The sequence below is a fragment of the Thamnophis elegans genome, chromosome 7 (genome assembly GCF_009769535.1).
Source record: "Thamnophis elegans isolate rThaEle1 chromosome 7, rThaEle1.pri, whole genome shotgun sequence".
NCBI lineage: Eukaryota > Metazoa > Chordata > Lepidosauria > Squamata > Colubridae > Thamnophis > Thamnophis elegans.
In genome coordinates this window covers 35,504,469-35,517,847 of record NC_045547.1, presented here as the reverse complement: position 1 = coordinate 35,517,847, position 13,379 = coordinate 35,504,469, and the positions used below count along the sequence as shown (strand labels likewise).

The window sequence follows — 13,379 nt, the reverse complement described above, 5'->3', positions numbered from 1 at the left end:
GTTACTTTCTGGGAACAGCTTCCGGGGCATGCTAGTAGCCCGCCCTTAACAGAAGATGTTGGCGTGCAAGTGATGGTCGATAGTTTGGAGGTTGGCCGTATCTCGCATAAAGGTGGCCTGTGGAACTACCAACTCTACTCCCATTGTGGTGGAAGAGAACCAGCGATCCAGGAGAAATTGTAGCTCCGGGGATCGGATACGACGATGGGGATAAGTGGAGAGCAAGAGGAGCGAGGGAGCCGGAGCCATTGACCGTAGTTCTCTCTTCTCCTTCTGCCTGAAGCTCCTCGATCTTCTGGGGAATCTGTGGGATAGGATTGATTGAAAAAATCGCCCTGTATGCAACGGCATCCACATTACCACGTGCTACGTATGAGCAAGAACTTGCACTTAATGTCTATGGAGATTCTCAGTCATCCAGGTCATGGTTGTCGCAAAGGTGCTGTTTCAACGGGCAACTGGACTTAGTTTTTCTTGAAGACGATTTGCTTCTCATCCAAGAAAGCTTCTTCAGCTCTCAAATAGAGTGGAATAGCGGCATTGGAAGGGATCTTGGAAGGTTCTTCTAGTCCACCACCCCCACTCAGGCAGGAAACCCTATAATCATTCAGAAAAATGATTGTCCAAATCTCTTCTTTAAAAGGAGCTAAAGAAGCTGAGAAGCAAAACATCTTTAAAGGAAAACAAGAAACTGTGTTTGCCTTTGAAAAAGCACCTTTGGGACAACTTGAACTTAAATTCCCCTGCTTCAGCACTCTACTATCCTGATTTTTTAATTCAGGACATTGCAAATGATCTAGAACAGCATTCCTCAATCTCAACAACTTTTGGCTCTACCATTTGAGAGCAACTCATCTTCAGAAAATGTTTCTTTATAATCTCATAATGTGCTTCTGTGCTTTAAAGCGGATGATATGTTTGTCAGTTTAAATAGTCTTTTTTATTGATGTCCGTGCTGCTTCTCATATAAATAGGCTTTAATTGAATAAATGTTAATTTTTTTTACTATCATAGTATATTATAAACGCTTTTTGGTTTTTAAAAATGGTGTAAGTAAGTGGACAGTAGAATTATTCTAACCTGCATATTTTGCAGTTCTGCAAATAGGTATTTTCCCAAGTCTTTTTAATTTTAGAAATCTAATTTTTCTCACTTTGGAACTATTTTTCATAATTACACTGCTCTGTTTTATGCTTTCTTCTTTTTTTGTGAAGACTTACATACAGGTGGAAACTCGAAAAATTAGAATATTGTGCAAAAGTTCATTTATTTCAATAATGCAACTTAAAAGTGAAACTAATATATGAGATAAGACTCATTACATGCAAAGCAAGATAGTTCAAGTCGTGATTTGTCATAATTGTGATGATTATGGCGTACAGCTCATGAAAAGCCCAAATTCACCATCTCAGAAAGTTAGAATATTACATGCAATCAATAAAACAAGGATTTTACATAGAACAATATTGGACTTCTGAAAAGTATAAGCATGCATATGTACTCAGTACTTGGTTTGGGCCCTTTTGCAGCAATTACTGCCTCAATGCGGCGTGGTATGGAAGCTATCAGCCTGTGGCACTGCTGAGGTGTTATGGAAGTCCAGGTTGCTTCAATAGTGGCCTTCAGCCTCTTCTGCATTGTTCGGTCTCATGTCTCTCATCTTTCTCTTGGCAATGCCCCATAGATTCTCTATGGTATTCAGGTCAGGCGAGTTTTGCTGGCCAATCAAGCACAGTGAATCCCACAGTCATTGAACCAGGTTTTGGTGCTTTGGCAGTGTGGGCAGCTGGAAATGAAGTCAGCATCCCCATAAAACTTGTCTGCGGAAGGAAGCATGAAGTGCTCCAAAATCTCCTGGTAGACGGCTGTATTGACCCTGGTCTTAATGAAGCACAGTGGTCCAAAGTTGTGTTGTTCCTTGGTCCAAATCATCTTTTCTGATGAGAGCAACTTTTGCCAAAAGCACCAAAAACTGGTTTAATGACCGTGGGATTACTGTGCTTGATTGGCCTCTCCATTCTTCCCTCCTACTCTGGGTCCTTGGTTTCCAAATTGAGATGCAAAAGTTGCTCTTATCAGAAAAGAGGACTTTGGACTACTGAGCAACAGGACTTTGGACCACTGTGTTTCATTAAGTCCATGGTCAACACAGCCGTCTACCAGGAGATTGAAACTTTTGCACGATAAATCTAATTTTTTCACCTGTATTGGAAGTTTTGTCAGTTAGTAAAAATAATTAGCTGGCAGTCCTTAATATCATAACTAATTTCTAAATTAGGTTGGGTTCTTATATATGAGTAGCAGAATATAATTACTACTCATTGAGGTAATTTATTCAAGTGCTCTGCTGGATGACATTCCCTATTGTATTAAAATAAGCAGAAATCCAGTGGTGGCAGGTCTGATGAAACCACAACTGGACTTATGGAAATGCACTATTTTCCTTAATTATATTGATCTAGTATTGATTTGAGAATTGTGACCAGCGTGAGAAAAAATATAAACACTTTATTGATCCAACAAGGATAAAAGTGCCACCAAAGCTCACAAATAAATAATTTTTCCTAATTAATGGTTCTTTCTTTTTTTTTTAGATCTAGGTATTTTGCTGGCCACTATGTTTGTGTTAGTAGAAATGACAGATACAGTGCGAATTCCTCCATGGCAGTTTGAAAGAAAGCTTAATCATGCAATCACTGAAGAGTTAAATAAGAAGTTGGCCCATAAGGTAATTATTAGAAGTTCAAATAAAATGATTGTAAATGCCTCATCAAATCATTAATGCATATTTCTATCTCAGGATAATTCATATATTTGATAAAATAGACTATAATATATGGCAACTTATGCCATAATAGAATTGTGACTTTTGAAGAACCTATGAAACTCAGTTGTTAATTAGTTGAACAGGGATCGGCAAGCTTGTGGTATCCTTATTTTAAGTTACAATTCCCCATAAGCTGCAAGCAACAGTGATCAGCGATAACAGTTTGAACACTAGAGGACATTAAGAAGTATGTCCTCAATTAGAAAACTTTTTGAAAAATACCCTCCAAATTTTCATCGTTTTGTTTAGTACATTTCTTGTAGTGTTAATACATAGTAGTACTATAGAAATTATTTGCAGTTCAGCACAAAAGGGAATGAAGGAAAATAGGACTGGCTATTCATGTTACTTTCTATTCATCGCTGGCTCCAGGGATTATTTATCATGGTTTTTTAAAAAAAATTCTTGTACACTTCTCGGAATCACCTGATTGAGATGTTTAGAAATAAAAATGACATAATCACTGCATTAGTTAGATTCAGTTATGTGGCTTTTCTTTTGAACACTTGCTTACATGAATTTTCTAATAATTACAATTTGTTGTTATCTGGACCTCCCCCATTTCTTCCTCATTCTACTATATTCAGGTTGTGTATAATGTTGGCCTCTGTATCTGTCTATATGACATTACAAGCTGGAGGATTCCTACATATTTCCAGGAGATGGTGCATCACACACAAAAGGTTTGACAACTATATCTAAGTTTGATCTCTTCCGATTTATGGAGAAACTGAGAACCACAAGATTCAGTATTTTATTAAAATATTTAACTCTATTTTATTTTTACTAGAATTTTCCTTAATATAAAATAAAAGTATTTATGATGTATTCCATGTCTTGTTATTCCATTCTAGAGAAATAATGGTTTGTCCTCCTGCGATATATCCTAGTTCAATTTTTGTTAACTTAGTATGATAGTAATTAGCATATGATTAAATATGTATATGTTAATTGTAATAAGCAATTCATTATTTAGACAGATATTGATGTTTGAGAAATTATGAACAAATTGCCACATGCTGTAAACATTCTGCTTGCTAAGGTAGCTAATTTTACTATTCTAATACAAATATGCATTTTAAAAAGGGCATTTAATAGGTATTTTTCAATTTACAAAGAAATATCTGCAATGTCATGTGTCTATCTCAGTTATATCTTGCCGTACCAGTTACTTTATTCATAATACAGTATAGAAGATATTGATTCATCTATTAGATATATGTTTTAATTTAATCTTTTAATTTAGTTTCAGTTTTAATTACTAATTTTTAAAAGGAAAAGAAACTATATAGAAATTACAAATGCATATATAACATGGAAAAGTTTGCAGAATAGTGTAACAACATCAATGGATCAATCAATATCAGTGGATTGGAACAAATTTAAAGATAGTTTAATGACTATTAAACACTTAGCACTTTCAAACCTGTTACATTTAACTGTTATTAAATCAGTGTTTAAATTAGCTAACTGCAGTATGTAATAAAAATAAACAATAGATACCTTGAGTTGTTCAGTTTATTATGTTTGCTGCTTTTTTTAGTACATTTAGATATGTTGTATTTCATCCATTTTGGATGAAATTCTGGTCGGAGAGATAAAAGGCTGCAGTCTTGAAGGTGTACATGGTAAGTTATTTTTTTAATTATTTAAAATGAAGATAGTTACTACAAAGGTTTTTTTTTCCAAAGATGTACAGAAAGTAATAAAAAATAGTGGAAAGTATATTATCGTGTGTAACCAAGGTAACCAAGCTTTGATGAATTTCTTGTTTGAAATAAATATAGAACTAATTGGTTCCTGTCTAATTGATGAATTTCTTATCCACTATTTCAGCAATTTTATTTCTGTCACTTAAAACCAATCTAATAATTTCCAATATGTAGAAACTTGGGGGATAGCAGAATCAAACTGACATCTACTTATTGGATCAGAAAGCAGTTACCAACGTATTTGCTGTATTATTTGATAGTGTTTTATTGGGTTTTGTGTAAAATTATAAAGATATGTCTCTTTAATCCTGTCCTTTGAGAAGTGTTAAGCACTTGTAGTCACTGTAATTTTAAGTATAATGTTGAGAAGTTTACATGAAGATTATACAATTAGTGGTGTGTTTATTGATATATAATTTTATTTTGTAAATGCACTTTAAAAATTAGAGCTGAGCTATTCTAACTAGATATAGGAAGTCCCTCACAACAGTTTGTTTAGTGACTGTTTGAAGTTAGCACAGTGGAAAAAGTGACTTATGACCATTTTTCACACGACTGTTGCAGCATCCCCATGCCACGTGATCAAAATTAAGATGCTTAGCAACTGACTCATATTTATGATGGTTGCAGTGTCCCAGGGCAATGTGATCACCTTTTGCAAAATTCTGAGAAAATCAATGGGGAAGCCAGATTCACTTAACCATGAATGGTTAGTAACCATGTTACTAACTTAACAGCTGCAGTGATTCACTTAGCAAATTGTGGCAAGAATGTTCATAAAAGGCAAAATTCACTTAACAAATGTCTTGCTTAGCAACAGACATTTTGAGCTCAATTGGGGTTGTAAGACAAGGACTACCTGTATTTATGTATTATTCTTGTATTTGTCCAGAGCTGATTATTTGAATGCTGCAATTTTATTTTAGAGGAGTTTTGTCTTTTTTTCCTCACATACATCTAAGGCAATCGAAGGCTTAAGCAGGTGCTATTATGTTGTATTTAAGTGGCTACTTCATTAATTGATCTTTCCACAGTTTCTCTTGGGTTCTTTGATGACATACTCATTCCTCAGAATCTCTACAACAGCCTGCCAAATTGTATCCTTCAAGTAGCTGTATAAAAGAATACATCCAATAGAATATAATAGGCAGTAATAGAAAGAACTTGGGGGTGGGGGGGTTGGGGTGGATCACAAAATCAAAGACCTATAAATAGAAGTAGAATGACTGTGGCAAAAGAAAGCAAAGATAGTATCAAACATCAGCATTTAGAGTACGACTGTAAAACAACAGGAGCACCATTTAAACGCCATCAGCATTAAAAGTCGCCATTAATCAATTGCAAAAGGCAGCTTTACTTGGAACAGTTTACATCCAGAAATAATACCTTAAACACCATCAAACAAAACCTGCCTTTTCCACGCCCTTGGGAAGGACTTGATAGGTGGATAAAAATGCCAATCTAATCTGACATCTGGTTTAATGTATGGCCAACAAATTAATAATGACAAAACTTTTCAGATCAGGCTTATTTATGTTTAATTTTTTTTAAGTCTGTTTACTTTGTTAGAAAATATTTTATTTTAAGCCTCAGTCTTAGTAAAATCAGCAAGAATTATCCTGGTAAAATGCAGTAGAGATAAATTGGGTGAGACATTAACAAAATACTTTTTTTCATATTATATGTCTTAATGAAGTACCTTAGTATCATAAACTTACAGGTAGACTAAGCCATTGATACTAATCTATTAAATCTGGAATCCACAGGAAAACATGATTGCCTAGTGTTGTTTGAAAACATCTAGTGAATGTGGGTCCTCATCTCCTATGCTTATCGGTCCCATTAAAACTTCTTAACACTCAACCAGAATCTATCCTTCTACAACTAAAACCATTACTCCATGCCCTACCCTAGAGGATGTTAGAGAACAGTTCTCTGCTTTTTTTGTCACATTGTTGCCTTAACCTTTTCATGTACCCAGCGATGAAACGGAACAGGTATGGGTTTGGGAATATGAGACTGAAGAAGGAGCGCATGACCTGTACATGGATATGGGAGAAGAAATTCGTTTCCGTGTGGTGGATGAAAATTTCATTGATACATCCCCAACAGGCCCAAGCTCTGTAGAGCCTTCACATCTAGTGGCACTGAGGAGACACAGAAGAAAGAAGCACCCTATACTATTGTGGTATGTACTTTTCTTTGGAACCTTTAAAAATGAAGACCTTTACCAATACCTAAATAAGAGAAATAAAAGGGAAAGACTATGTCAAATCAAGTTTAATGTCTGGTAACCATCCATAGAGTTTTGATGGCAGCAATACACATTGCTTCCTCTGGAATATGCAAAGACACTCACACACACCTGCTATTGTCTACAACTTGAGATTTCCTGGTGATCTTTCCTTCAAGTATAAACAGCTCTAATTCTATTTAATTAGTCATGGGGAGGGCAGAATTTCCAATTATAATTGCTTTATAATGATGTGCAGAATGTTTCATTTTGAAGTACCTGGAGAACAACTTGTTTCCATTGTGAATCTACTGTTCCTATTCTGCAATCATGTTGCAATTCTGCAATTGGGGGAAGGTGTTTATGTTCAAAATGGCTAAAACAAAACATTTTGTACCCAGGTAATTTATGGTTGTTTCTTAAAATAGAGAGAAAGAGAATAGAATGTGAAGGTATAGCTTAGATATGGGAGCTGAGAAAAATATTTTTGTCAAATGTTTTGCATTCATACAATGTAAAGCTAGGCACGGATTTTTGTTTATGACTGTATGAAATATGTATGGTCTAGAACCTAAGTATTGGTAGATATTTTTGTTACTTTTTGAACAGTTACAAAGGGATAGGCCTGGAGAGCGAGTGTCAACTAAAAATATATTTAACACATATTAATTCAAATGTTAATTGTTACAATTTTTCATTAAGGGATCTATCAGTGAACCCGGCCTGGGTCTCCTTTCCTGGTGGACTAACAGTTAGCTGAAGGTAAAGATGGACAGTTACACTGAAAAAGCCAGGAGATGCATTGATCAACAGTTGCAGAATGGTAACTTTTCCCCCCATTTCTGCTTTATATTAAATCAATCTGATCGAGATATAGTAAATAAATGAGAGTGCCTAGTGGAATGTCATCAAACAGAATAACTATGCATCCTAACTCTGGAACATGACTGTAATAATCCTGAAGCTTTTATCCACCAGATCAGGATATAAGCGCCTGGGAATGATATGTTAGCTGAAAAGCAAAAGAGAAGAGAAGATCCTCTAAATTAAAAAGTACAAAGAAAAAATATTCTGAAGGATTGACCTCATGCTGCTACAGTTCATTATGAAAATAAATGATAAAAAAGACTGATACTCAAAAAGCACCACTTAATTTTTTCCCCAAAGGATGGAAGGCCTGCTTGTTTTTTAAATTCAGACAGGTTACAGTAAAAATGTGGTATAGCTAGGACAATGATCAAGTTGCTTCTTCTCAGTTTTGTAACAAATCATCATTTGGAAGGGCTGCAACCACTGGATAAAATGAAAATCTGATTTTCTGCAAGAATTGCAGTTAAAATAGAAGAGAATATGTATGGCTCAGGGATGAACTGTTGACTCCTTGGTGTTCTATGAGTTTTGTTGTTAGTTTGCACAAACAAGTAGCATTGGTGTTAACATTATTAGATGATACTTAGTTGGGTAAAGTTATGTTTGCAAGCAAACAATCAACTCTATCTAGAGAGCAGCAAGGACTCCGTATTACCGTCAGAAATTCTGCTTTATCCAGACAACAAAGAAAACTTATCTTTCTGTCTTAGAAAACATACAACCATTACTGTTTTTAGCATAAATATTGCAGAAAGACAGATGGCCTCCAAGGATGTTCCATTGAGAAGACAAAATTTTACATAAACACACATACCTCTACATGTTGCTATAGCTCTTTTTCAACAAAAGAAATTTATATGGAAGAAACTCCTATTTGTCACATGTTACTTGAAACAGCCCTAGACTGTTTTTATTGCACTTTGATAGAAATTAAGAATATTAAAACAGTTCTAATATATTATCAAAAAACATCCTTTTAGAACACCTGGTTCTTTCTGACTATTTTCTAACAAGTAAGCATCCCAAATTCTAAGTTTTCATGATGCTCCAATTCTGTGTTTGTGCAGGACTTTTCTATTCTTGGTGTTAGTTTTCTGTTATAATTACCATTGAGATGCAATGTTTTGCTTTTTAATATTGTGTAATATAAGTTGATAGAAAGTTGTTAAGTGTGTGGAAAAAATGAATAAGTTTCAAGTCTAGCTGGTAACTTTACAACTAGGGTTTTTCTCCTACCTTTCAAAGAAAGGATTTTGGACTAAAAGCAATGATTTCCACTGGTATTAAATTTCCCACTTTTTGCTTGTTATTCCTTGATGTTATATAAATGTATTTAGAATTTTTATATTATGCATCAAAATTTTGATACTTTTTATACAAATACGAAATTACTAAGAATTGACAATAATTCTTATGATTTTTCTGACAATTTCTGTGTGACACTTGCTATTCTATACCAGATATATTGGACTATGATCTTTCAGTGTTTTAAGACTGGGTTCTGTTAAATTACTTCCACATGTACCATATATCTGCTCTTCCTTTGGCAGATTTTTTTTCATTAATAGATGCTCATTACTAAATGCAATCCTTGAATCTGGAATAAATTACTGAATAATGTAATTCTGGGAATATGTATGTATGTATTCTTACAAACTGATTCTGCATAGCAAAAGAAGAGTTAAATGCCCCATGACCCGACAAATGCGCGAACGACAAAAGCGCACCGACAAAACCGCGGCGCTAAAACCGCGATGTCAACAGCGCGCCGACAACAGCGCGCCGACAAAAGTGCACCGACAGAAGCGCGATTTAAGTTAAGGTAAGGTTTAGGGTTAGGGTTAGGTTTAGGGTTTGGTTTAGGGTTTGGTTTAGGGTTAGGGTTACAGCGCGCTTCTGTCGGCGCGCTGTTGTCGGCGCGCTTCAGCGCTCATTCGTCGGCGCAGTTTTGTCGGTGCGGTTTTGTCACCACGGTTTAGTCAGGCGCGCTTTTGTGGTGGAACCAAATGCCCTCTGATGATTCTATATTCAATTTAACATTATTTCTTGGTAAATGGCTTTCAAAACTTAATAAAATTTGTAAGTTAAATAATGCAGATGTACAAGATACACACAGAAAATAAGTCTTAAAGAAATTGCCAAACACAAATAATATCAATATTTTGTGATTACATAAATTAAGTGTTGAACTTCTGAAAAATTAGGATAGTGGGATGTGATTGAATTAGTTTGATCACTGCCCTAAAAAATATCTGCATAAAGAATAGTCTTCCAACTACATGGGTCCTTCGGTATAACACCAGTCAAACCTGTCATATGAATGATATGCAGGAAAAAGACTTCTGCATTTAATTGGAACTGGGATATCAGTGGCATATTTAAGCAGCCAATATTGGTGTGAAAGGATTGCACTGGGAACTGTTCAAAATTTATTTTAAAATAATGCGCAAAAAAGAAAAAAGTGAAACCAATTATAAAAACTAGATTTACATGTTTGTGTGTGTAGATAGGTAGATAACAACATATGATTTTCTCATTTGCAGCATTATTTGCAGTAATTCCATTCTATGCAATCACCATAAACAATAGCATATATTGAAACCTCAACTGGAAACATGGCTATCAGGAGATTCAATTTTTCACTGCTCTGCATGAGTATGAAAGCCCCACAAGTATTGATTTGCCGTTTCAAATAATTTGAGTAGGCAAATTCACAAATACAAAATTCACAATTAGCAGGAATCTGCAACACACACACACACACAAACACAGGTCTGTCTTATGTTGTGGAATTATTCACATTTAAATATGTTTATTTAAACAATGAAAAAAGTTATTCAGATTAGTCTTGCATTTTATTCTATGCTTGTAACAGGAGAGCAACCTAAAATCATAAAATGAAATAAGCCGTTTATTTTTGTTATCCTTTAGTTTAAAATCACAGTTATATACTTAAGAACATGAGTATCTACAAAAATATCAAGTCTTTCAGAACAACATATATGAAATAAATTTGATCCAAAAAGATACCACTGTAACAGCAATATTATATGAAAATAAATTGCATATTGACAATGACTCAATCCCTCAAGTTCTTCTAACACATGTGGTTAAAATTGCTCACACAAAAGATTATCAAAAGGATCGAAAATAATCTGATGTAGTGGAGACATTCTCTGAAACATCCAGTAATGGGGTAGTGAAGAGAAACAATATAATTCTAAGGAAATTCAGTGGGAGAGACAGAATGGAAAAGAGGGAGCAGCTGAAAGACTAAACGGGAGAACTTCATAGCATTTTATTGAGGATATTCCATCTGCTTATTTGGACAACAAATTTATGCTGCTATTAGAATATCCTTGTTTGGTGCTTTTAAAATCTTACATTCAAACAATGTAATAACATGTAATGTGAATGAGATTTCACTCACGGTTAAATAAAACTAATCAATGTAATGCACAATCTCCTAGATCTGTCCCCACCACCACCCTCAAAAACATCATTACATGAGGAGTAGGAAATTTTATATTTGTTGTCAAGGAAGTTGTTCCCCCCTCCAGCCCTCCCTTCGCTGTGTGTTAGGGCTGAGTTCCCACAGGTGTGCAAGAGAAGACTGTATGCCAGATGTCCAAATTTCTTCACCTGATCTACATTTTATACATCTTAAAACAGTAGCAGATGAGCAACTCACTTCACCTACCTTACCTTTACTGATTTTAATGTCATAGTCAAAGAGACCAAGCAACAGAATTCCAACCTGCCAATGAGGACGCCAAGAGTACAAAACCGAGCTTAACTTTTTTGTAAACTGCAGGGAGACTCAAAGTTACAAATAAATTTAGAGGCTAACACAAATACCAGACTAGAAGTATCTCCTCGTATCCCGGCAATGCCGCTGCTCACACAGCAATAGTCTCCAAATCCACTGAGGACGGCAACCACCAGTTTCTCTGCAAGTAGAGAGTAAGAATACCAAGACTTGGTTCAACAAATCTATCTACAAATGAAAGAATCGCCAAGCTGCCTTCAGCACCTTCTCAAAGGTTCTGGAAGCTATGTTTGCTAGGAGTTGTACTTGGAGCTTGCTGAGGCAGGCTAGAGGAGCAAAGGATGAGAAAAGTTCTTACCTCTCTTTCAGGTAGTTAAAAAGTTATGTTTAAATGAAGCAGATTATGCACTGCCTTTTTCACTCTCCTTATCAAAGCTGCAATATTTATAAGAACACATTGGAATTAACATATCTTTTGTTATGTATCATTAAGCAGCCGTGCAAAACAAGTTTAAAAAGGTTTCCAAATTACAGTTCTGTATGTATGAAGGATCACAGCGTGATCCTCTGAAGCTAGGCAAAAGTATATTCCATTTAATTCAATGAGATTTTATTTTGTATGTATTGCACCATTCTGGTCAATTTTGCTAATGCTATCAAAGCAGAATGAATGTTATAGAAAACATGACTTGATAGTTTATATATGTTTTATCAACAAAAATAAAGTGCAAAACAGAAAAACAGACATCAACAGTAACAACAAAAAAATTGTATACAAAGAAGAAAAAAATGTCACAAACATTAAATAAGTTTAACATTGAACATACAACAAACCTCCAGCCGGGTTGGATGGCGAAAAGAAAATTTAAAAACCCTGATAAATTATCCTCCCCTTACATAATGGGTCTGCAAATAATTCTAAGCCTTATTTAGCAAGAAAAATATATAAACAAATATTTCAGATGAGATCTCTAATAATCAAATAGACCTAGCATCTAACCATAATATAAAGTAAAAAAAGAACCATCAACAGATTAGCCTGAATATGACACTAGTCTTCAATCCCTCTGTTAATCATCTGTTATTGTATTTAATTCGTAGAATGTCCACAAACAGCTTATAAAGCTGTGTAGTCTATTGCTTCTAATCAAAGCAGTTTTGCCATTTCTGTTAATTCCGTCAATTTAAAATCCATTCAATCGGCATCTCTTTGCCTTAATGAATAGAGACCTCACAGCCATCAACATATAAAGCAATAACATCCCATTTTTTATTGATCCATAATACCTAAAAGAAAACTTCGGGTTTCATTAATTTTTATATCTCAAATATTTTCTGCACTATCATTAGGTTTATCCAGAAAGTTTTCACGTACTTGCAAGACCACCACATATGATAAAATATACCTGGATTTTGATTACATTTCCACCATTTGTTAGATGTTCCTCTATACATTTTTGCTAATCTATCTAGAGTCAAATACCAATGATGCATCATTTTATTTTCTTTCAAACTCTAATTCAAAGTAATTTTGAAACCATTAGTCCATATATTTATCTAGTATTATGATATCCCTAATTTTTTTGCCCATTTTACCATACAATTTTTGACATATTTGTCTTTCTTTTGTCATTTTTTTCATATTTGTATTTTGTCTATTTTTTTTTGACATTTGTATTTTGTCTAATTTTTTTTGACAAATATTTGTTTATTGCCAGGATAACTCCCTAATCATCAGTAAATCTAAATAAAAAATAATGGTGTTTGGAAAACACAATCAGAAACATATGTGGCAATTAGTGAACCAATTGAACAGGTTAACACCTTTGTATATTTAGCTGTAACATTTTCAAAGACTGGATCTTGGGCTTGCCATCATAAATGAAGTACATTTAGAACAAAAGCCTGTTTGAATTTACTGCTTAAACTAAAGAACCATAGTTACCAGGCTCCGTAGCCCCATTAATT

The 13,379-nt window shown here is 34.6% G+C and overlaps 1 protein-coding gene across 1 annotated transcript; it reads left to right on the top strand.

The window, feature by feature from the left end:
• The first annotated feature begins 15 nt into the window (after positions 1-15).
• Positions 16-9,265, top strand: POLR3H (RNA polymerase III subunit H). The gene is given in 11 exon segments (XM_032221162.1): positions 16-370; positions 2,595-2,728; positions 3,415-3,454; positions 3,457-3,613; positions 4,371-4,399; positions 4,402-4,455; positions 5,574-5,606; positions 5,609-5,636; positions 6,521-6,671; positions 6,674-6,727; positions 7,475-9,265. Coding segments are annotated over 11 exon segments (765 nt in total). The 5' UTR covers positions 16-339; the 3' UTR covers positions 7,529-9,265.
• The last annotated feature ends 4,114 nt before the right edge of the window (positions 9,266-13,379 follow it).